Source organism: Nematolebias whitei, chromosome 5 (genome assembly GCF_014905685.2).
Source record: "Nematolebias whitei isolate Nwh7 chromosome 5, NemWhi1, whole genome shotgun sequence".
NCBI classification, from domain to species: Eukaryota; Metazoa; Chordata; class Actinopteri; order Cyprinodontiformes; family Rivulidae; genus Nematolebias; species Nematolebias whitei.
Window position 1 is genome coordinate 10,721,134 of NC_056502.1, and position 24,542 is coordinate 10,745,675.

The 24,542-nt window shown below is 38.6% G+C and overlaps 2 protein-coding genes across 2 annotated transcripts; one reads left to right on the top strand and one right to left on the bottom strand.

The window, feature by feature from the left end:
* Nucleotides 1-3,105: 3,105 nt before the first annotated feature.
* LOC119409913 (c-Myc-binding protein) lies at nucleotides 3,106-6,995 on the bottom strand. Its single transcript, XM_037676818.1, has 5 exons — nucleotides 6,818-6,995; nucleotides 6,490-6,562; nucleotides 5,159-5,207; nucleotides 4,915-5,041; nucleotides 3,106-3,344 (listed from the first exon to the last, which is right to left on the bottom strand). The coding sequence occupies exons 1-5, from the start codon at nucleotides 6,830-6,832 to the stop codon at nucleotides 3,297-3,299; spliced, it is 312 nt and encodes a 103-aa protein (XP_037532746.1). The 5' UTR covers nucleotides 6,833-6,995; the 3' UTR covers nucleotides 3,106-3,296.
* A 602-nt stretch (nucleotides 6,996-7,597) lies between these two features.
* rragca (Ras-related GTP binding Ca) lies at nucleotides 7,598-22,066 on the top strand. The gene is made up of 7 exons (XM_037676820.1): nucleotides 7,598-7,969; nucleotides 11,655-11,858; nucleotides 12,694-12,893; nucleotides 15,120-15,234; nucleotides 16,373-16,515; nucleotides 17,069-17,217; nucleotides 20,690-22,066. Exons 1-7 carry the CDS (start codon nucleotides 7,787-7,789, stop codon nucleotides 20,842-20,844), a joined length of 1,149 nt encoding a protein of 382 aa, XP_037532748.1. The 5' UTR covers nucleotides 7,598-7,786; the 3' UTR covers nucleotides 20,845-22,066.
* Nucleotides 22,067-24,542: the final 2,476 nt, after the last annotated feature.

Sequence of the window (24,542 nt, forward strand, 5' to 3'; positions counted from 1 at the left end):
AAGAGCAAAGTTGTTGTTCAAGGACTTTGTGAATTTCTGAAATGTAGTTGTTGTTTTAACAAATTTTAAAGCTCAGGTTAACAACCCTTCTTGGCAATGAATCTTTTGTTGTTGGAAAGCCTGCTTATTTCTCCTAAATGCTGCCAAATTATAAGAAAAATGCATTTGTAGTTTGAGTTGAGTAAATGAGCTGCACCTGTCTTTGTCAGCTCCTAACAACTTATTCTACTATTCACTCTTATTTAGTGTCTTATTGGATTGGATGATTACAAAAGACATTGGCAATGTACTAATTCATTAAGTTAACATGCAGGGGCCTCAGTAGCATGTGGAAGAGCCATACACAGCCACAACAACCTGGTACCACCTCATGCTGCTTGGCCATACTGCTGTGGGGTGGCATCCCATTGTCAACAAGCAGCCAGTGAGCTGGTGCACCCACAAGCTGACCTCACAGGTGTGTAATGGGGCTCAGGTCAGGACTGCAGGCAGACCAGTCCATCCTCTCCACTGGAGCCCCACTCTGTGGGGGGGACGAGCACTGCCCTCTTGGAGGATAGTTTGGCCCCAGCCTGAGAAGATGAGGGGTTGTCAATGATTGTAGAATATTTTATATGAAACTGGGCCTTCAGTTTGAAGATGGTACCAGGATTCAGTCCAACAAAGCTGCAGCTTGGTTTTTGTGGAACACCAGCCTGAAGTTGCTTTAAGACACTGGTCTGCTGTCGCAGGGTCCAGCACCTGGGGAGTGAGAAGGTCAAAACAATGGTCTGTAGTAGAATAAACTGTGGGACAGGAATTGGGCAAGTTTGTTTTCCATGGGCGCAATCCACAAATGTATTTTCTTAACAAATGTAGCTCTAGTTACAAATTTAATTGCCAAGAAACATCGTTACAAGTAAACTCAAAAGTTCAATTTTTATAATCAAGATAGCATTTGTGCTTTGTTGAACATTTAATTTTTTTTAATTAGTTTGACATAATTTCAACTACTAGCACATAATAGATGTTTGATGATCCTGGGTACTTCCTGTGAGGACTTATGGCAAATAAAACTTTATTTTGAAATAACGCAGGCCTGACTGGTGACCTTTTGACCTTTGGAGTGCCTTTTGACTAACTTAGGAACCAACTATGAAACTCAGGCTCACAGTACGATCAGCAGGGTGCCAGCTACAACATATTAAAGTTTTGTGTTCCTGGGTGCTTCCTGTCCAGAGTCATGTCTGTTAAAAGCACTTGTTTTTGTAAAAAATACAGGCTTGACTGGCAACCTTTTGGCTTTTGGAGTGACCTTTGACCCCCATTAGGAACAACTTAGAAGGCCAAAGCTCACAGGGTACAATCATCAGGACCCCGGCAATAACATATTAAAGTTTAATATTCCTGGACACTTTCTGTGAGGAATTGTGTGTATATATACATGTGTACTGTAATTCCTTCTACTGGCTTTTCTTTATATATAAAATATGTAGTTTACAAGAGTTACTTCCTGTTCTGTTTTCACGTTTTTAATTTTCATAAATGATGCTCATACACAGTATTGATGAAATGCCTCAAACATAAGCTTTTGTTGGGCCCACCAGCTGTTCTATTAGGTCAAAATGTGTAACAGATGTTCTTGTACATTTTAATCTATGCTTTTTTCTGTAAATGTTCAGATTTATTGTGAAATGGGTTATTAGATATAGATTTTAAAATGTTTTAGATGTTCTTTAGAAGTTCTAGAAAATCTGGCAGCCATAAACCGATAGAAGTTTCATACGGTTTTAAAGATTTTAATAAAGTTTGCAGTTTTTTTTTCCCCAGTGTGTTTGGTCAAGTTTATTTTGACATTATTGAAACAAAACTGTCAGTTTTGTCAAATATATTCAGAATAATTAGTTTCCTGTAGTTTTAAGTTTGCAGATTTGACACATTTAAGAGTTCAACTCTTAGTCTGAAAGGGAAAAAAAGATTCACGATTTTGAATAAAATATTCATAATTGATTTTTAGAGCTCAATTTTATTTTTACCTACCAGTTTTGTTGTCAGCTGTTTTTAAACTTTCAAAACTTAGTGTTGCTCTACGGCTGATTTTACAACTTACAGATGATACAAGCGTCATGGTGAAGGCTGAGGTGCATTAATCCATTCTGGATTTTCTTTTTAATGGGAAAAGTTTCAGGTACGTTAAATGAAAATGAATGAGCATCAGACTTATTAGTCTACAGTTGAAATCCATTGAATTATGTGGAATTACACACTTAATGTGAAATTTCAAAACTTTTTTGGATTTATGGTTTGGCTTTTTGCACCTAAACCACAGTCGTCCTCACACCCATGCTGATCATACAAAATATGTTGGAAGTCAAAAACAACCAGATTTTATCAAGCGCAAAAGTATCGGTGCACTTTTAAGCTTATTGCAATAACTAAATCTGTTTATTTACATTTTATGTAAAGAGTAAAATTGGTTCCGATTCTAATTCTGTTAAGTTCTGCTGTGCCTAACCTTTGAGAGAAATGTAATAAAATACAGTTTCCAATAGAGATTTATAAAACAAATTAAAGGTCCTTATTGCAAATTATGCATCTGAACATAAAAAAATGGTGTTTGGCCAAACTAATGCTGAACATAAATTTTTTTGTAAAAAGTACAAGCTTCTTTATTCAAGTGAGAACTCCTGTCTGGATTTATTACAGTAGTCACAGCAAATACTTAACATTTAAACATGTTTTTGTGCACCAGCTACTCTGTTCATAATTTACACATTAAAGCTGAAGTTTACCAGAGAAGTTAGTTGAATATAATGAATCTGTCCTCACTGACAGTAACGTGCACAACTTTTCTATTTAGATTGATTTGACTTAATTTCATATCTTGATGCTTAAAAAGAATCAGTCCTTATGCTTCTGTCTTAAAAAGTAAATACTGGAGGTACTGATGTGAGAAACTGACCCAAAGAACCACAAAAATCATCTGCAACGTTTCAATAAAAAAAAAAAAATCAAACTATTAGTGACAGAACGATAAAATAAATCTGTTTATTTGAGCAGCATGTGTTCACTGCCCAAAAATAAAATGTGCTTCAGTTGTAAATAAAAACTGTCCAGTCTGTGAGGACTTGCTTTACTAAAGTTTAAACGAACAAGGAAAATATGTACACAACACATAAGTTATACGAAACAAAGAATAAACTTAAGGTTCTCAAAAACAGCAGCCAAGTAAAAAGTTTGAGGCTTTAACGTCGCAGTTTTGCCCCATTTTTAAATTCAAGCTAACAGTTGTAACAAATCCACAGCGCTGCTGCGGTCTAGATCGCTGTGCCTCCATCTTTAGAAGCAGGTTCATGCTGCTGCAGCTGTGGAGAGAAAACATCTGTTTTAGTCTCAGAAATAAAAGGTTCGGAAGGAGCGGTCACGTTAAAAGAAGTCAAATAATGAAAGCCAAAGAAACAGTACTGTGAAGTTTAGAGCAGGGGTCTGCAACCTTATTTTAGAAAGAGCCATTTCTGTCACTTCGCTCACTAAATAAAACATCTGGAGCCGCAAAACCTGCTTATCAACTGGTGACCCATGGGCGACTGGAGGAAGGCTTTTCTCACTAGTTGGGGTGACAAAACTAAAATTATACAATTAATTTTTATATTTATTGATATGTTCACGTTTTAGGGTAAAAGGAAAGACCAAAAATAGGGAAACATCGTTCATACCGAGTCTCTGCAGGCCTGAGTCTTTTTTCCTGACTCAAATTAAGTATACCACTTTGAAGCAATAAAACAAATTTAAAGTATGCAGAAAAAAATTGGCTTTTTGCTGGACAAGTAATTGATTTTTATTTTATTTTATTCGTTTGATAGATCCCACTGTAAATCTGGAGGTTGGATAACTGGAAGTAGCTAAATGTAATCAACATGTTTTGCTCCTTCTACTAGTAGTATTTTTCAAACAATTTACAGAAAATTGACCAAAAAAATAAAACTGCCAACTCACATTTTCTGTTGTGGGTATAAAGAAAACAAAATTAAATACAGTATCATGTTAGTATTGGTCAAAGCTTCTAAGGGCCACAGACTGAAGAGCCCCATATGGCCCCAGAGCCGCAGGTTGCAGACCTCGGTTTTAGACTCTTCACAAAAACAACACAGATGACTCGGTTCTGGACCCAAAAAGATTTCCACACAGCTAAACAAGATACAAAACAGTTTATAAGTTACAATGGGCATCATTTTCATTTACTGAATACTGGTTTTGATTTGCTAAATAAATTGTAAACCTAGTGCAAAAAGCAAAAAAAATATAAATATAAATATATATATACACATTTGCTTCATTTGTGTAAAGAAAAAAAAAACATTTAAAAATGAAGTATCTTCTGTATCAAACAAAATATATGAGCAGATAAAACATTAAACTCATGGATTAGTAAAAATAAATCACTGTTCGGCTCCAACACCATCATGGTGCTGAACCCAACATCTCTAATGGCTACAACGGCATCAGTTTTACCAACACAGAGTTAAGATTTGATGTGGTGGTATAGCTTCACCTCCAACTTTGTTAGCAAAATATCCCATGAATAACATAATGGATTTTAATGAAACTTGCGACTAATAACTGGGTTGACATCTACAAATGATTCATTTGTGGCGTCGATTCAAATCAAGCTGGTCACCACAGCTAACTGACGTTAACCAACACAAAATGGCCACAGATTTACAAATGTTGAGCTAAAGTTTGGTGTGGTAGTAGCTGAGAGTCATGCTCAACACGAGCACCGACGTCTCATGTGGTCCTGCATGAAGAGCAAAGCTTTGACCAAAATGGCTACAACTCGATCTCATGTCCTCTTCAGGTGGACTTTATTTTATATTTTGTCCTAAAAGCAGCAGCTTTAAATTCAAAATGTAATTAAGAAAAATAAAAACCCACTTTTGCTTTGAGGTCTTGGTTTTCCTCTATCAGACGTGCACACTTCTGCCTCAGATCTATCACCTCCTGCTGCAGGGCCTCGGTGTCGGAAACCTGCCCCATGGGACCAAGGTGCTCCTTCACATATCTGAAGAAATGGTTTAAAAAAAATCAAAAAAAAAATCTAATTCTGATGAAAACCCAAACAGAATGAAACCGTCTCAAATGAACGGTTGAAGTCGGGATGTGCGTTTCTGAAGGATACTCCAACGCATCGGTGGGCTTCTCTTGTTGTTCATACAGGGACACAAAAACTGAAAACAGAAAAAAATTGTTAGGCGAGTTTCAAACAGAACCGATCGCTTACCAGTTGATTATAAATACATTTACTGGGTTAATAGTGCTTATTAGACAAATAAAAATAAAAAAGTTAAATTCTGGTTCAGTGTCAGGAGGGCTGGTCTGCACTCCTCTGCAGGCCAGCGGTCACTCCTTCAGGGATGAAGATGTTCCCTCTTACAATGCTGTTATTGTTAGTATCACTCCCTGTGAATAGCAAGCAGCTATCAGGGTGCTAACAATCCATTAGGCTGATGGCCCTCCTTTATTAAGTGACCAGCTAGTTCTGGATGTCAACAACAAACTGGTTGATCCACCATGAGAAGGTGTCGTTTATAAAAGACTGAGTTGAATACAGCTCCTCGGACTGAAGTCTTAAATGAAACGTTTCTACAACTTTTTTTTTTTTAACCTGTCCAGAGGACATGACTTACCCATCCATCCATCCATCCATCCATCCATCCATCCATCCATCCATTATCTTTACCCGTTTATTCCAGTTTGGGTCACGGGGGTCGCTGGTGCCCATGTCCAGCAATCACCGTGCGAGGGGCGGGGTACACCCTGGACGGGTCTCAAGTCCATCACAGGGACACATAGAGACACACGAGACAAACAACCATTCACTCTCTCACTCACACCTAGGGACAATTTTAGAGTTACCAATCAGCCTAACATGCATGTTTTTGGTCTGTGGGAGGAAACCGGAGCACCTGGAGAAAACCCACGCATGCACGGAGAGAACATGCAAACTCCACACAGAAAGGCCCCTGGACTGGGGTTTGAACCAACAACCTGCTCGCTGAGAGGCAGCAGCTCTACCAGTTGCGCCACCGTGCTGCCCGACATGACTTACCTTTTTTTAGATATTTCTACCTGGATTACTGAGCATGCATCACAATGTTTATGCATGGTGCTTTTAATTAATAGTTGATAAAAAAATAAAAATAAAAAAAAGCATGCTTAATAATCAAGGTAGAAAAATCTAAATATAGTTAAATCAGGTCCTCTGGACAGCTTCAAAAAATTAAAGAAAAACTTTAAACTTCAGTATTAGTTAAGATTTTTCCCAGAACTTCCTGCTTTGGGTATTTTATGGTTTAACACACCTGATTTAAATTATTAAAGCAGCTCATTAGCAAATCCTACAGAGGCCTAATAAAAGGTCATTTAAATCAGCTGTGCTGGAGCAAGGATACTAAAACCACGTGAATATTAGTCCCTAATCATAGAAATAATATTTCAAAAGTATCATACCACTGGTGAGACTGTCAACAACACCAGTTTTCTCTAAATATCTTCGAAACTGCTCTCTCTTGGAGTCTGAGGCCTGTAGGAATAAAAACAGGCATTTAATGTACAAATAATTACACTTTCAAGTCAAATTAACCACATTCTTTAAAAAAACATGCTTCTAACAATTTGGTTAACGTTCACTAAAAAAAACAATATTATGCAAACAATAGCTATACTTTATATATGCGGTTTAGTTTGACTCGTTTAAATGAAATTAAGTTTGTTAATGCAAACCTAAACTTTCGCAGCTGCTGCAATTAACAGGCCAACATTGACAACAAATACTTACTCTATAATGCGCCATATAGATGCGTTTCCAGGTCTAAGCTGATGGTGTAAGTAATATTTATATATTGAGAGATATAAATTAGAAATGGCTGACTACAGACCAGCACTGCTTCAGAAAGAGAAGTAAAACTGCCGGGTCGAAGAAGTTAACTTTCGTTCTTCAAGCTACATATGTGCATGACGCTATGCCACCTTCAGGTACTTCACGTAATATTAAAAACTGTGTCAATTTCTATGAAAAGCTTTCGGCTCTGTAGTTCATGACTTGAATATTATTTCACTTAAATATATATAATACTTAATAGTTTTTTATTTAAATTCTAGCTAAATTTACATAACAATAATATAATAATAATAATAAATATATTTTAAGTGCCTTGAATTATTTCCTACATTTTTGAGTAGCTGTGAACGTTTCAAGTTTGCCATGATGCGTCTATCGCCATCTGACGGTAATATTGTATAACAACAACTACCGTGTTAAAAAAAAACAAAAAACCTTGCATTTAATTTTCACTTTTGGTAAACAAATAATAAACAATAACAAGACTTAAAAATATGTAACAAACACAATGCAGCTTCAAACGTTTACTGTTGCGAAACGACATCTTTTTTTCTTCTTTTGGATCTGTTCACAAAACAAGTCCGAGTACTTGTCATGTGACAGAATGAAGCCTCAGTTGATTGACAGGGCAATCGGCCAATCACCTTTCGCGATGTAATCCGGCACAACGAATCGGGGTAAGGGGCGGGCAAAGAGTGAGAGGAAATCCTAGAGAAATGTGTGGGACAACGCTGTGTGTTTCTACGAAGCTTGGGCGATTTTGACAAGCTATTTTCTTTGTGAGACGTTATTAGTCGTCGGTGTACCGACCCGTTTGGCACAAACACAGGCGTGGTGAGTAATAGCTAAGGGGGTAGGGGAGGGGGGCGGGAAACTGGGGGGGAAGCGGCCAACGTTTAGGTCAAAATGTCGATTCAGTACGAGGAACAGCTGCCCGACGGCTACGGGGTTACGGACTCCTTCCCCAAAGATTTCGGTTACGGGGAGGATGAGGAGGCCGACATCGAGGAAAGCCCGACAGCGTCCGACAGCAAACCGAGAATCCTGCTCATGGGTCTGAGGCGAAGCGGCAAGTCATCCATACAGAAGGTAGGCAGAGCCGTTTAAACTAAGTGTTAGCTTTTAGGAGGCCTTCTTCTTCTTCTGCCCAAAATGTCGCTGATCAATTCACCAATCAATCAGCAACAAGGGACAGAGAGAGCTGTTGTCTGATAATCTGCTGCTGTTAATTATTAATCAGGTGGACAGAGGCTCGACGTGACCCAACATGTGACTGTTTCAACATGCCAAACACATGATTAGTCTCACACAAGCTGGTGACCACACCTTTTAACCTGGGCTTTAACCACTGCGACACCTTCAGTTTCTTCCAACATCCTCGTTATTATTATTATTTTTGTTTTTAACCCCTTAGCTGAATTTACTGTTTGGACAAAAGGGGCATTTGTTGATAAATTAGCTGGATCTTTCCTTTTTTTTGTTGTGCCATACACATAAACTCTGTTGCCTCCAAGTTGCTTATAAAGTTGTAAATCTGCCCGTTTATACCTGATCCATCCTCATTCAATGGATGTGGTACACTCGGAACAAATAGTTTTAATGTTCATTCAGTAAATTACAAATATCAAAGTTCATGATCAATAATCTAGGTAATAAATCCCAACAAAGTTAAGTCAGGTCCTCTGCCATTCATCCAAAAGACTTCTTCGGTCTGAGGAGCCACAACAAACTCGGCCTTTTGTCGCTGGTTCGTATCCGGCTCGAAGGACCAAAAATGTTGGATTATTTAATTATCTTATCATCAACTCATTAATCAAATAAGCCACATGAGGAAGCGGAAAGATGTTTTCAACCCAAGTTTAATCCTTACAAGGGGGTGCAACAATTGAAAACAGGCATACAAGATGTTATACGAAGCCCTGATCACAAGGTAAGTGGCACACTCGCATAGTGGGCCAACCAGTTTGATGGTGATAAAGCACCATCTTTCTGGAGTCCACCCTCTCCTTCATTGACTCGTCTGAGGCAGTCGAGTGGTTCAAAACGTTTCAACGCAAAGAAACAGTCCAGAGTACTTGACTTAACTTTGTTGGATTTATTACCAGCTTATCACCATCAAACTAGTTGGCTCACTATGCGAGTGCTGTAAGACTTGAGTTTGTTGTGGCTCCTCAGACTGAAGAAGTCATTTGGATGAAAGATGAAACGTTTCAACACAATGAAACTATCCAGATGACCTGATTTTAAGATTGTTGAATAATAAAAACAGTTTGTAGTTCTTTCATTACCCATAATCCACTCTGCATGTACCATCTTTAATTCCTGAAGTTTTCAGGCTGACACAATTGTTGAATAATAAAGATGCTGCTGTTCCCTTTTGTCATATTTTATTATTCATGTTCAGCCTGTACACAATTTCAAGGCCCAGCATTCCTCGAAGAAATGCACATCACCCGCCACCTTTCACGTCAAGAGTTTTAAACTGCAGTCATTTTATGAGGAGGGATGGAGTAGTGAGATCTTGCGTGATCTTCTAGGGCTTGAAGTATGCGTTGAGGATGAAGCTCCGCTACTACACCAAAGTAGAGTTACTGTAAATTAAAATGATCCAATGGTTCATGAGATATTGTGCTAACGCTGCAGACGCAGGTTAAAACATCTTCACTTTTGGGAGCGGGAGATGATTAAAAAGTACTTTACTCAGCTGAAGTATTCAGACACGTTTCGGCTCTTTGCTGTAATCCACAAGCCCTAAAATCTCGTGAAATTTCCTCTGTTAGTTTTCAGTTTAGGCTGAGGAACATGTGATTCGGCTTTTTGCTGCCTGTGGTCTTTGAGGCCCACTTCTGTTGACTGCGAAAGGAGCTAAATCTACTTCAGCCTTCCCCCAATGCTTCCTATTTTCTATGAATCCGTCCAAACGTCTGATTCGTCCCTAAACCGGAGCTCTGGAGCTGCTGTCAAGCTTTGAATCACGAAGCAGAAAAAAGGCTGAGCTCAGTGGCGTCTTGCATCAGATGAGTGAGTCTGCAGTGTTTTTGCCCTTTTCCCTTTTTGTTTGGCACGTGACATTTAAATGATTCCGGTGCGCTGCAGACAAGTCGAACACGGCAGTGTTTGTCACGTTCTTTATCACCTCCTGTAAGATTTATTGATTCAAACTGGGCAACTTCCAGCACTATCTGTGCAACAAGTGTTGAAAAGTTTGAAAACAGTTGTTTCATAGTTCTGCTTAACTTAAGGGCTTAACCTAATGCATCAGATTAACTAATTAAAACTAAAATCTCCATGATTATAGGGCGGGTTTATTAATCTGAAAATGACTTTCTGAAAGACCAGTGACATTAAATAAAACGCATTACAGTGTTTCCCCTAGTTAACTTGCCATGTTGGGGTGCCCATCTCATCCATGATTTTGGTTGGGGGGGGGGGGGGGGGGGGTATTTGTCTGAGCGCAGCTTGTTCTAACAGTTTTTGGGTGGGGGCAGGGGGCGTTTAGCATCAGGAAAGAGGCAACATGAGTGCTTCCTTTAGCTTTTTAGCTAGAGAACCTGTATTTCTCGCTGCTAGCTTAGTGCTATGTCAGTGCCGGTGGGTGGGTCGGGGGCAAGTTTGGTTTGGTAGGTGGGGTGCTCAATTAGGTTGATGGGGTGGGGCACCCCGCTTGTATAATGGTAGGAGAAACATTGCATTATATTAAAATACTCAATTGAATCTAGCATTGTTGTTGTTGTTGACGCTCTTTTAAAAATAAGAATAATTACAAAACCTTTTTTATTGGTACATATAACTCTTTAAAATAAAATAAAAAACACTTAAAACACTAATTATATAAAATCACATCTAATTGGGCTTGAAAAGGAGGAAAAATACAACATTTCTGCTTTTAATGAGGATACATGATGAGCCTGTTGTAAATGCATCTTGTTTGAAATAAATGTTTTTTAGTAGTTTTCATGATGATGCAAGAGACATTTTAACCTATATTAATTTAAATTTATAAAATATAAACACAGAAAAAATATAAAGAATAGAAAATTATGAAAGCCATAAATTCAAGTGGTGCAACATAATCACATTTTAGTCGCACAACTTTTCCTTCCTTTAAAAAATAAAAATGAATAGGATTTCTTAACTGTTGTCTGATTCTTAAATAATGTTACATGAAAGGCAAATTTTGAAAAACTAAACCAGAAGATAGATAAAAAAAATAACCACACTTTTTTTTTTTTCATTTACCCTTTTATTTATACAGGTAGTCTCATTGAGCCACAATAACTCATTTTCAAGAGAGACCTGTTTAGGGAGCAGATGGTGGGGGTTAAGGGCCTTGCTCAGGGGCCCAGAGTGGGGTGAATGAGGGTGGAGGGAGGTGTGGGTGTTTCACCTTTTCCACCCACATTTTTTTAATGTTGACGGTACCGGGAGGTGAACCTACGACTTTCTGATCGCAAGCACATCTTCTAACTTCTGCGCCACCACTCCCCCAAACAAACACCACTCCCCACAATTGATGCGTAATGAAGTGTTGGAACTCTTGGTTGCCTAATAATTAATCAGTATTGTGTAAACGTCAACTTTAGTGGGGAAAATAGTTTAAAATTTCAACTAATCTCAGCCAAAATCCAATTATTTCTGTAAAGTTACTTAAAGTGTCTTAGGTTAATTTAACTTCAGCTGTCTGTGTTGTTAGTCGCCTGCTGAGTCATGAAACTGTCACCGTCCCCCACATGTAACACAAACTAACTGTTCTGCTAAACCTCTGTTCTTTCAGGTCGTTTTCCACAAAATGTCTCCCAACGAGACCTTGTTTCTGGAGAGCACCAACAAGATCTACAAGGACGACATCTCCAGCAGCTCCTTTGTCAACTTCCAGATCTGGGACTTCCCAGGTCAGGTGGACTTCTTCGACCCCACCTTCGACTACGCGATGATCTTCAGAGGAACCGGGGCTCTGATATTTGTCATTGATGCTCAGGTGAAGAAAACAGATGACTGAACCATTTGACACGGTCGGCTGAAGAATCCTGTTGAGTTGTCCTCGTCAAACATGTTGAAGTTAACGATCAATGAGCAGATATTTATTCAACAAGCTCATATTCTAAATTAAAGCTTTAACATTCCTTCAAGGGATGCACATTTCCTGTTTGGGCTGCACAGTATATCGCACGTTAAACTAGTGACATGGCAAGTTTTCTTGTATTTTGAAGCCCCATCTCTTATGCCACTGGTTTATGCTATGTAATATTATGAGTTGTACTCATTGTATGAGTTGTGAATAACTCAAATTTTAGGTCAACGTTTGTAAATTTGGTGGCGTTCTTGCCCTTTGTCTTGGCTAATGCGTTGTGTAGTGGCCATCTTGGATGGATTCCAAAAGTTGATTGTTTCCTGAAAGTTTCATGACGATCCAAACCGCCCTATTGTTTTACTCGTCGTTAATCTGAGCCAGGAGATCATTTAGATCCTCTGCGTGGTAAACAGCCGACGTGGTTATCGGCGTGCGCTGCACACCACCCTAAAAGCTCTCAAGAACTAATTTCTGGTTCAATAGGAGCCACAGCAGATCAGATCACAGGGTTCGTTTGTAGGCGAGGTGTAGCAGGAGGAATGTTTCTTGGATTGGTCACACTGCAGCTTGTTTTACAGCATAAGTGAACGCAGACCTAAATTTGTCCTCGAGCTGCAGCTAAAACAACCTGAAGAGGAGAGGCCGTGCTGTCGGTGGAAGCACGTCTCGATTGTGTTTGGCCTTTTCTCATCTCGCGTGCCCTTTTTTTTATTCGTTCCCTCCCTCCTCCGCTGTGCTGCAGGACGATTACGTGGAGGCTCTGGATCGGCTGCACCACACCGTGTCCCAGGCGTACAGGGTCAACCCAGAGATCAACTTTGAGGTGTTCATCCACAAAGTGGACGGCTTGTCAGACGATCACAAGATCGAGACGCAGAGAGACATCCATCAGAGAGCCAACGACCACCTGGCAGACGCAAGTTTAGAGAAGCTGCACCTCAGGTACGTTTTGTACATTTTACAAGGAGAATTTATGTTTAGCTCTAAATCTCAAGTCTTGAAAGTGTTTTTTTTGCCCATTTTCTTCCCCAGACAGAACAGTAATGATGTTAGCGGTCCAATCATTTCACAAGTCTCGAGGTGTTTCAGCTAATCCATTCGTTTTTATAGAATTAACTATGTTCAAACCTAAATTTACCTTCTAAAGAGCTGTTCTAGTCCTACCTGCTTTAATGATTAGCTTCCTGGAGTAAAACCTGTTGTCTGCATGAGGAAGTGGATAAAGTATCTGTAACCCAAGCACAGAGATTTATTATTGTACTCGACTCAAGCAGTGCTGTCATACCACAGGTTCTGTCACAGTTTGATTTAGATTGTGGGGAGTTTATTATTGCAGTTCTTTAATATATGTATGTATACCTGTGTGTGTGTCACATGGAGTGAAATATTTAAAGTCTTTAATTTCTTCTAATTGTGATGACTATGGCTTACAGATGATGAAAACCAAAAGTCAGTGTCTCAGATAATTATAATATTCCACATGCAGCTTTTGGTATGTTTGTCGGTGTGGGCAGGAGCCGAGTCCTGCGGGAAAATGAAACCAGTATCTCCATAAAGCTCGTGAGCAGAAGGAAGCATGAAGAGCTCTAAAATGTCCTGGTAGACTGTGGACTTCAGAAAACACAGTGGACCAACACCAGCAGAGAACATGGATCCAAACCATCACTGACTGGAAACTTCACTCTGGACTTCAAGTAACATGGACTCTGGACCTCTCCACTCTTCCTCCAGACTCCGGGACCTTGATTTACAAATGACATAAAAATTCACTTTCATCTGAAAAGAGGACATTGGACCTCTGAGCAACAGTCCAGTTCTTCGTCTCCTCGGCAGATAAGACACTTCTGATGTCGTCTCTGGTTCAGGAGTGGCTTGACTTGAGGAATGAGACATTTGTAGCTCATGTCCAGGAGTTAGTCAGCTGATCAGGATGAGACACCAGGAGTTTCGAATACTGAACCTCTTCACAGTATTCTTTTTATAAGACACTGCATTTTGTTTTTCATTATTTGTAAACCATAATCATCAAAATTACAAGAACTAAATAATTTAAATATTTAGTTCAATGTGTAATTAATCTATATAATGAGTTTCACTTTCTGAAATGATTGTTTAAAAAGATAATGAACCTTTTCAGCATATTTAAAATTTTTGAGCTGCACCTGTAACTGACAGAAAGTTTCTGTTCAAAGTGGAAATTTGTGAGTATTCAAGCTCACCTGATCTTAAACTTGATCAAGTTTGCCTAATGTGTCTTCTTTTTTTTTGCCTTTAGCAAATGTGGCAAATTGAACAAATCTTAAATAAGACACTTGAAGTAAAAGCTTGGAAACGTTTGGTCTGTAGTCTTTGACACAGGCTTTATGTTTCCTGGTGTTCTTGTGAGATTCCTCTCAGCTCTCCTAATGAGGACGCAAATACCAGAGGTGTCATAAATTAAACCGTAAGAGAAAAAGACAACTATGTAAAGTAAATTTAGGTATACATCCAGTCTTTGGTTTGTCTTTTATTTTTTTTTCTTAATGTACTGGAAGTCTCCAAAATGTAACATATTTATTTAAAAATGACACACACTATCAGTCGTGTGTGTTTAACTCGGGGAACATGGTTGTTTTCCTCTTGACAAACATTTAAACTCACCATCAATAGGTAAACGTTTTTTACGTTTTTAATTTCTCTATTTCAGTAAATAAAGTCCATAAGTCATGTGTTCTCAGTTTGCATCACACCGTTGAAGACAGCTTTGTAGCATCCAACATTTTTCAGTCAGGTCATCTGGACAGTTTATTTTTTTTTGTTTGTTTGTGCTGAAATGTTTCACCTTCCATCCAGAAGGCTTCATCAGTCAAGGAAACACACAACAAACTGATTCTTCCCCCCAACAGCTTACTCCAAAGTGGAACAAACCAGTTCTGTTGGTGATAAGTTGGTCTCTTTGTCACGCCCCCTCCTCCATTGCCAGCCCTCTTCCTTGTTGCGCATGGACTTTGTAGTTTTGCAACAGTTTTACTCCAGGTTTTCCTGAGATCTTTTCATTGTGGCACCTGTTTGTCTCATGATCTTATGATGGATTTAAAAAAAAAAAATTGCGTTGTTTCAGATGCATTTTAAAGGAAGTGTCTCCGAGTATTTCCTTATTTACTTCCTGTTTTTGTGTGTGTCATCTAGCTTCTACTTGACGAGTATATATGACCACTCTATATTTGAGGCCTTCAGCAAAGTGGTGCAGAAACTCATCCCACAACTCCCCACATTGGAAAACCTCTTAAATATCTTCATTTCTGTAAGTAAACAACAACAAGAAGCTTTTAGTTTGTTTCAGAACCGTACTTGCCGCCGTAAACATCACACCGTCATATAAGTCGCATCAGTCCAAATATGTCTAATAAAGTGGGGGGAAAAAACATAAATGCGCCGCTTCGCTGCACAAGTGGCATGTATTATGTGTCACCGCTGACAACCCAGAAACGTGGGCCGGTGTTGTGCCAAAAATCGATTGGCTGCCAAATGGCGGCTGCGGGAGAGTGCACGGGAGGACTTTAACAAGAATTTAACAAGATTAACACTTAAAAACAATTATTTGTTTGCTCGTAATTATGGCAAAGGTGTGTCTCAGTTAAACTTTTCCTTAATAAATGCACTTTAATGGTCAAATCAGCTGCATTTCACTTGGGCGTTGCGGCGAAATGCAGCTGATTTTTGACGTTTGCTCCAGGAGTTCCGGAGCGAGACGAAAGTGGCTTGGTATGGCAAGCAAAGTGTCTCATTAATAGCCACTTTTACCTATTAATGAGACACTGTTAATTATGCACTGCACATTCAGAAATGATCTTTACTGTCCAAATATGTGCAGTATGGTAAGCATTCAGCTTTTTTTTTTTTTTTTTTTTTTTTTTTTTTAATATATATATAGTAAATTGTCAGATCACCTCTTGGTTTTTCTATTAGTTAAAATTTCCACTCATGACTGACAGCTAAAATAACAAATCACACAAAAAAAAGCAATGTATTAAAGGAAAACTTGTCGAATGAAGAATCGACGGGGATTTAGTTTGACATCAAACCACTGGGGGCGCTGTTTCCCCAGTCTGATGTGTTTTTGTCCATATTTCTAAAAGTTTATTTTTAGAAAACACCAGTGAACAATACATGATTCATTATGTGATAGACTATAATACTGGGGCATTAAAGGAAAAAAGGAGTTTTTCTGAGAATTTCAAGAGGCGGGAAGATTCAAAGAGGTGCTGTGCCTCTGTGTTGGGAACCACTGTGCTAGAAGAATTCACTTTCATCCGATGCCTTTTGATATAAATAATTATCCTTCACTCTCAGACTTGTGACACAACCACTGTAATATCAAATGTTTGTTTTAACTGATTGTAACATTTATTGATATTCGTTTTGTTTATTGCTGCCGACAGAATTCAGGGATCGAGAAGGCCTTCCTGTTTGACGTCGTCAGTAAGATCTACATCGCCACAGACAGCTCACCTGTCGACATGCAGTCCTACGAGCTCTGCTGCGATATGATCGATGTGGTTATCGATGTCTCCTGCATCTATGGGTGCGTATGTTGGTTTTATTGAAGAGCTGTCTTTGCTTGGAGATGGAAAACTCCGTTAAATGGATGGGAGGAGGAGGTTTGTGCTTTTGATGGCTCCTAAATTGTGGACCAAGCTGCCCCCCCATCTCAGATAGGTCTCTGTTTTTGAAACTCTTCTTAAAACATACCTCGCTTCCTTGGCTTTTAAAAGAGCTGATTTTAATTTTCATCTGATTTCCAACTTTATAGATTTTATAGTTTGATCAGATTGTATGTACCTTTATTGATATTGTTACTTTATTTTAATTTACTCGTGTTCTAATTGTACTTCATATTGTGTGAGCTGTTTTATTGTCTAGCACTTAAGTCCGCTGCAGTGATTTAAACCTTTACAGTTAATGTTGGATTGGACGATTTATCAGTGATTTCCTCCGGCTTTAGTTCATCCACGTCTCGTCTGAGTTTGCTTTAACTGAAGCAAGACTTGTGGAATGAGTATTCATGACCTCACAGAAGAGCTGCAGATGGTTCCTCCTCTTAAGCTGACCTTGCGGTCGGTGTTTTGTTTCCCCAGTCTGAGGGAGGATGGTAGCGGCAGCGCCTACGACAAAGAGTCCATGGCCATCATCAAGCTCAACAACACCACTGTGCTGTACCTCAAAGAGGTCACAAAGTTCCTCGCCCTCGTCTGCATCCTGAGAGAGGAGAGCTTCGAGCGTAAAGGTAAGCGTGCACCGACACGCCTGCAGAGCGCACGTAGCTTCAAAATAGGAGCCCTTTTAGGCTGTAACAAAGGATACAAAATGATTTCAGTACGAGCCGATGAAGGATTTAAAGTGAAATTATTATTAAATTGAAATGAAGAGGCAGATAATGGTTAACTGTGAACATAACGTGCCTTAAATATAATCTATCCAGTTGTGTGGTGTTACTGTACAATCCTAGTAAAGAGTAAGAGTTGCTTATTTGGGCTCGACTTTCTTTCCGAGTGAAACTAGTTGATAATCTCTCGGCTCCACACAATAAAACAAAGGACAAGTGGTAGTAGGTAGTTTGTCCCTTCCATGCCCCCGTTTCCTGTTTATCGCTCCTGCCCAAGTTGAACTACACCCAAACAAACTCATATTGTGACCGACCACTAGGGGGCTCCACTCACATTGCAGATGTCAGGATGTTTTGTTTTTAAAAATATGTAGAATAAATTACATATGCTAAGTGTTTTTTTTTTTTTATTATTTTTTTATCAGAGCTTAAAAGTATGTTATTCAAAGTGTTTATGTGTAATGCCATAATAAATGTATTTTATACTGTTTTTAAAAACGGCCTCTGTTTTACACAATGTGGTGTGTTGCCAGTTGGGCTTGTTTTCATAGAGCTGGTTGCATGTTTCTATTGCAAGATCTGGCAACACCGTTTGACTCTTGTATTTTAAGGTTTTTAAAAAGTTATTGTTTAAAATTAAAGACATTTAGTAGTTTACTGATCCTGAGTGTTCACATGGCAACAAGAGGAAAATCATCAAACGTTGCCGTTTGTTCATCTGGTTAAAGGAAAACATTCAAAACCGTTACCGAATATGCTCAGGGTTGGATGTTTGAGTATATTCATGCCAATTTTAACATTTAGTGCTCATTAAGTTGTAACACACAAGCCAACGCTACATCTCAGAGTTTGCAGATTTAGTATTTTACTGTTTTTGATTGCAGGGAAAAACATTCAAGTTGGTTTGTTTGATACTTTGCTGTCGTCAGCTGGACATTCAGTGTCAAATGTTAGGACATCTGGCTGACAGCTGACGATTACTTAAAATTAGGCAACAGGATAACGGTCTTTAGCACAGCAGCGTATCTGCAACAGTTTAACAGAAACTTTAAAAAAGGTGTAATCCAGTGGAAGAACAAAACAGTCAAGAGGATGAACTTCAACAGCAGAACAACAAAAACTATGATTCTGTCTTTCAGGTCGTCTCTTTGTGTCTTTGTCTCGCCACACTTGCACAAATTTGTTCTTATTCATAATACTTTTTAAAATGTGTGTTAAACTTTATTAATATTTTCAAAGTTTTTGTTAATCGATGAAAAAAGATAATTTAACTTTCTAAACTGAAAGACAAAGTTGTTTTACAATAAGTAAAAGTAAAATTTCTCTAAAGTTAGAAATATTCTTTTTTTTTTTTTTTATCCATATCTGGATTTTTGCAGAAAATAGTTTTGTGTATTTTGTTTTTTGTGTGTTTTATACTTTGCTGCTGCATATCTCATAACTTGAGTTGTTTCTAAAATCTACCAAGTCTTGTAACTAAAAGCAGCAGTTTCAAGATGTTTCAGCTTCCAACTCAGAAAATGACCGTCTCTGGTTAAAATGAGCAAATATTGATGTTAGGCCAAATAAACAAAGACCTAATGTAAAAAAAATAAACCAAAAAACATTAGTATATATTTTTTAAATTTACTTTTATTTCTCATTACAAATATCACAATAAAAGTAATAAACAATTGTTCAGGGGAGGGGAATTGTATGTTGATGATGATGATGATGATGATGATGATGATGATGATGATGATTAACTAATGAGCTTCAAACTCAAGGATGAACCCATTTTCACTACAGCTGATGAAGTGGTTGATTACTGGTTCATTGCTTCAGTTGCACATCACTACCCAGTTTTGTAAACCAATGTTGTTTTTTTAGAACTTATTTTTTATTTAAATTTTCCTAAAACAGTTGCAGTGTAAAAGTACCATACACATACATTCTTAAGCAATGGTTAATTTTCCAAAGTTCTCATTGTCCAGTTGCGAAGGTGGTGTATTATTTCTATAACAAGATAATTTTTCCCGTTTTACATTAAACTGCACCTCTTGCAGTCTTACTTTATGAGTAAGTTTTTTTTTTCCGTTGCAAACAAATCTTCCACAATGCACAGCCAACGCTCCATGGTCGGTGAATCCACTTTATGCCATAAACCAATGTTTAAAGTATATATTTGCTCTGAAGTTCGTTTTAGTCAGTTCATAAAGCTCCTATTTGAAGATTTGTATTGAGATTTACATGTTTTTTTTCTCTACACTTTGAAGAACTGAACTAAACTGAAGCAATGATGCAGAGTAGGATAAAGTTTCTTGACACTATAGGAAGCTAAGGTTTATATAGACTATAATAAAGTTATTGGTGTTAAAGGTGGTTCTACAAGTTTCAGTCATGTGATATACATACTTCTGCTGGATCTTAGCTTTGTTGCATAACTAATGACACTGTGTCATGTGCACATGTTCATCTTAATTTGCCTCATTTGTCTCCTGTCACGGAGCGAAGAGGGGGATTGGAAATACCTGCCGTCCATCCATTTGTCCGTGCATGTTGTGAGCATGACGAGTTGAAAAATAAATGAAGTACCGACTTCCAGTTTGGTGTGTGGCTACATCTAGGCCTAAGAGGGGTTCATTTTCAAAACTGGGTTGTCATGTCAAAATCCAAGATGGCTGCCACCATATAGGCAAACATGTTAACAGTTTGAGTTGGATAGTTTGAAAAGTAAACTACATGCCAACCTCCATTTTGTTGTGTGGCCACATCTATGCTTAAAGTTCACTATCAAAAATAGGGTTGCCATGTCAAAATCCATGATGGCCACCTCCATTTATATGTAAACTGACCCCAATCAGTTGAGAAAACCATGCTTTTTAATTTTTATATTGCTTTAAAGTATAGTTTCCTCAAATAATTGGGATGGCCCTTTGGGAGTGATCTATGGGGCCAAGACCACCGTTGGCCACCCCCTGGCTCCACCATTGCACCTGGTGGTTGATAAAATTGCTCCCTTTGCTTGCCAGGATCTCTCTGCACTGCCTGGAACCACAAAAATACCCCAAACCTCGTGCCTCTGTTCTTCTACTGCATAACTCTGTCCCACTTAATTATCTTTCAGCAAAAAACTAAGGTTTTCCTGCATTCCCTGTTCAATTCTAGACCAGAAAAACATTCATCTCGAAAACTACAAACATTCACTACAAATCCTTCAGTGACAGGAGACATTTGGGAACCGCTTTAGACCCAGAGGGGACTTTTTTAAATTTTTTTAATTTGATCATCTTTTAGATTTTAGAAACCTCCTTCTTCTTAAGGACCTGTTCATATGTTGAATACTTAATGTATACATATCTGTTTTTTTTGTTTGTTTTTTTTTCCTCCCCAGGATTAATAGATTACAACTTCCACTGTTTCCGGAAGGCTATCCATGAAGTATTTGAGGTGGGTGTTTCTGCCCAGCGACCGCTGGGCCCGCAGGCCGTGGGCTCGCCCTGCAACAAGGCCGTGGCTTTGAACGGCACGCCGCGCAACACCGTCTAACCACCAACACAAGATAAGTACAAATAATAATAAAAAGATGCAACATGAGGGTGGAGTAAAGAAATCATCAGGGAGTCTGCAGAGGAGAGACTACAACACCGGGGCTCACCAGTACACCAGTCACAATCCCCTCGCTCCCACCGACTAAAGCTTTGAAAGATGCCTCGAGCAAAGAGGAGGAGGAGGAGGAGGAGGAGGAAGAATCTGGGCATCTGTTTCAGGTGAATGGACAGCACCGTGTTGACTGTGTGGAAGTTGAGAAACTGCTCCCGAACAGGAAAAAGTTCAGCTTCTTTCTTTTCTACAGCAGCCGGAGGCTGTGATAATTAGCTGCTGGTTCTTTTTTTTATTTTATTTGAACAACACGAGGAGGAATAAAAACCTTAAAAACACGCTCACATTCTGACCTCTGCTGGACAAACTGATTATGTCTAGTGGCAAACCGGACCACTTCTGTGCTGACAAAAAGACGGAGCGCTCGTCCTCACCCACCCGCGTTCAGAGATGGCCTTACGCAGAAAAAGCTCGATGGCAGCCGAGGCTTTTTTCTCACCGCCGCTCATCTCACTGTAACCCAATGCTGCGCACGGCTCACTTTTTGGTTTCACTCGGGAAGGAAGGGTTTGTGAGCAAACTGAGCAGGGACTGTGCTGTCCGTCTAACTGTGGTGTGTGTGTGTCTGTGGGTATAAGTGTGTGTGTATGTGTGAGTTTCAATAAAAGGTTCTGATGGTGTCCCAGCCCGGGCTTCTTGTCTGCAGAGACGGACCGTTCACTCAAATGTTTCGTCTCTGTAACAGCAGCTCGACGTAAATTAACCTTTTCAATCAGTGAAAGTAAGTTCAAGTTAAAAATTTACCTTTGTGGCTTCGTGAAGATTAAAGAGACATTCAGTTGGTCGTTTGAAGTAAGTCTTTGTTCAAGCACTGCCAAATGATAAAAAAATCAAGTATGCCAACATTCAGCTAGAGAAAACTGGAGATGCAGGACTGATGAAGAGGTGCGGTTAGCTTTTAAACAGATGGCGCCTTGCATGTGTTTCACCCTACACTTTCAGTCCAGCTCCAAATTATCATTTAGTTTTTTTTAGTTCTGACCACAAAGGTTGACAAGAACATGAAGTTCTCATTCCAAGCATGTTTACATCCGTGTGTTAACTTGTGTTGATCTCAGCTGTAACACTGCTCATTGTAATCAAAGGTGAAAATAAAGAGATGCATTTAAAGGAAAAAAGGTAAAATTTCATTTGTCATAAAAAAAAAAATCATGTTCAGCTCTGTCTCGTTTTAGATTAATAATATAAATATTTTAATAGACAGACACCTGAACACATCACGAGCAAAATCAATGAGATAATGTGCAAAAGTATAAATGTAAACGCATATTTTAGTTTCTGCTTTTCTGCTCATTTTATTTTCTCCCAGAAGGAAAATACAATTGAACACAAGATGGCGCTGCAGGGCTACAAATATTCTCAAATTATTCATATTCCTCTTCACGTGAGGAACCTAATTGTTTTTTTTGCAGGAAACCAGTTGTTGGCTCTGTATGTTGAATTCATTTAACAAGACCAGAAACATGAGAAGCATCTAGAATAGAGAGGCTGTTTTTTTTTTTTTGTGTCCAAAGAACAACAAAATAAACCAATGGTGTGAATTCTGTTAATATTCACCTTTTTTTCTAATTTATTGTACATTTTATTTATGTTGGGATTTATTTACCTCTGTATAGTTTGTGCTATCAAAACAACGAGCTCATTCACGAGAAGAGTGCCATGACTTAATTTTTATCTTTTCAAAACCATTTTTCTTTTTTTTCCCAAATGTTTCCCCCTAGAAAACATTGAGATCTTAAATGTTCTTTTTGAAATCTGCTTCAGCAAACTTTGTCTTAAACTAGTTTTAGCTGCCATTCAACTTATTTTAGCATTTGCTTTAGCTACTTTTAGATTTTAGCTTCCCTCTTGTTACTTTTTGCTACGTTTTTCATATTTTTTGTCTTTAGTCTTTTGATGCCTTTTGCTTTTACCTACTGATTTTGTGTTTTTTCTTCAAACTAGCTGCTACTTTTAGCTAGCCGTTTGCGATCTTAACTTTTAGCAAACCTTATGCTTTTAATACTTTATAATTAGTCTTGATACTTTTAATAATAATAATTACAATAATGTGTATGTCGTTATTGTATGTTCCCATACAATGGCGAAATTGGCTCTGCATTTAACCCATCCACCACCAGGTGGAGCAGTGGGCAGCTATTGAAAGCACCGGGGAGCAACTGGGGATGAGGTGTCCTGCTCAGGGACGCCATGAGATTTGCAATGACCGGGAATCGAACCGGGACCTTCGGGTCCCGAGTCGGCTGCCCTGCCCCTTCACCTTCTCTTTTAAATAGTCTTATTAAAATGAGTCTCTCTCTTTTAATCATACTCTTTTTCTACTTTAGCTTTTAGCTAATCTTTTAGTTAATAACTTAAACCTAGCCATTAGTTGTTTTGTGCTCCCGTTTTGCTATGTTTTTTAGTTAACTTTATATTTTGTTTTTGCCTCCAACTTGTCTTTTGCTACATTTAGCAAAGCTTTTATTCTATAGTTAGCCATTTGGATACGTTCAGCTAGCCTTTGGATAATTAGATTTTTCATTTTTAGTTACCCTTTTTTCTACTTTAGCCTTTATCTAGCCTTTTGTTAACGTAAGGCTAGCCATAACTTACCTTTAGCTAGTATTTTACTACATTTACCAATTCGTTGACATTTGCCAACTTAGCTCACATTTCACTTTTTTTTTTTTTTTTTTTTTCAGCTAGTGTTTTTTTCTTTGGTTTTTAATCAAGTGTTCTGCTTCTTTTATCTTTACCAGCTCAGTTTTATCTTTATCAATGTTCGTTCAGCGCTGAGCATTGGATTGTATACCTGGATTATTGAGCATGGACTTTATGTTTTGTTTATAGCCATGAAAATTAACTTTTATAACAATTAAAATTTCCAAATACGATTTTCAGAAGTGCTCATGTGTATATATATTTTTAACATGGCTGTTTTTTTTCAGTTGTATTGACTATAAAAAGTGGTGGGGTGCACCTTCCTGCAGGTTTCGTGCACACAAAGAACAAGAGTGTGAACAGCTTCACCATGCACGTTATTCACCAGTTAAGTTAAATAAGCCTCACAGCTACTGTCACGAGCCATTATGTGGGACGTAGGCGAGACAGCTAAACACCACTTCCACACAATTTAGATGCAATAAAACACTGACAGCTTTTTTACTCACTTCATTAAGCCAGTAATTTCTTATAAAAATCTCCCACATTAATCCTGTCGATGGTTTCCCTGCGGTTCCTTAAGCTCTCCTCCAACCTTAGCCGCCTTGCTTTGATGCTTACTCAAATAGGCGCTAATTTGAGCTAAATTATGCATCTGCATGTAGCCTGCCCATGCCAGGGAATATAAAGTGTGACACTCGGAGAGATGGTGAATTAAAGCAAAGTGTGATATCTGGACGGGCTAATGGCAAATAGGTTAGGCCTGTCAGCCTGATGGTTTGTTGATCTGTGAGTCACTTCATATTCAGCCAAGGGGACAGGGTCATGTTTGTGATGATTTGAAGGTCACTGCAGAGCTTTTTTTTTTTTTTTTTTTGGGGGGGGGGGGGGGGGGGGGGGGACCCTGTTCGGGGTGACAAAACGAACATGCGCGGTAAAAA

Coding starts and splice junctions, on each gene's coding strand:
- LOC119409913 (XM_037676818.1), bottom strand. Junction 5,042..5,158: donor AAGCCCACCGATGCGTTGGA/GTATCCTTCAGA, acceptor CCATTTCTTCAG/ATATGTGAAGGAGCACCTTG. Junction 3,345..4,914: donor ACCAAGACCTCAAAGCAAAA/GTGGGTTTTTAT, acceptor TTCTCTCCACAG/CTGCAGCAGCATGAACCTGC.
- rragca (XM_037676820.1), top strand. CDS start 7,787: ATGTCGATTCAGTACGAGGAACAGCTGCCCGACGGCTACGGGGTTACG. Junction 15,235..16,372: donor TCTTAAATATCTTCATTTCT/GTAAGTAAACAA, acceptor TGCTGCCGACAG/AATTCAGGGATCGAGAAGGC. Junction 16,516..17,068: donor GATGTCTCCTGCATCTATGG/GTGCGTATGTTG, acceptor TTGTTTCCCCAG/TCTGAGGGAGGATGGTAGCG.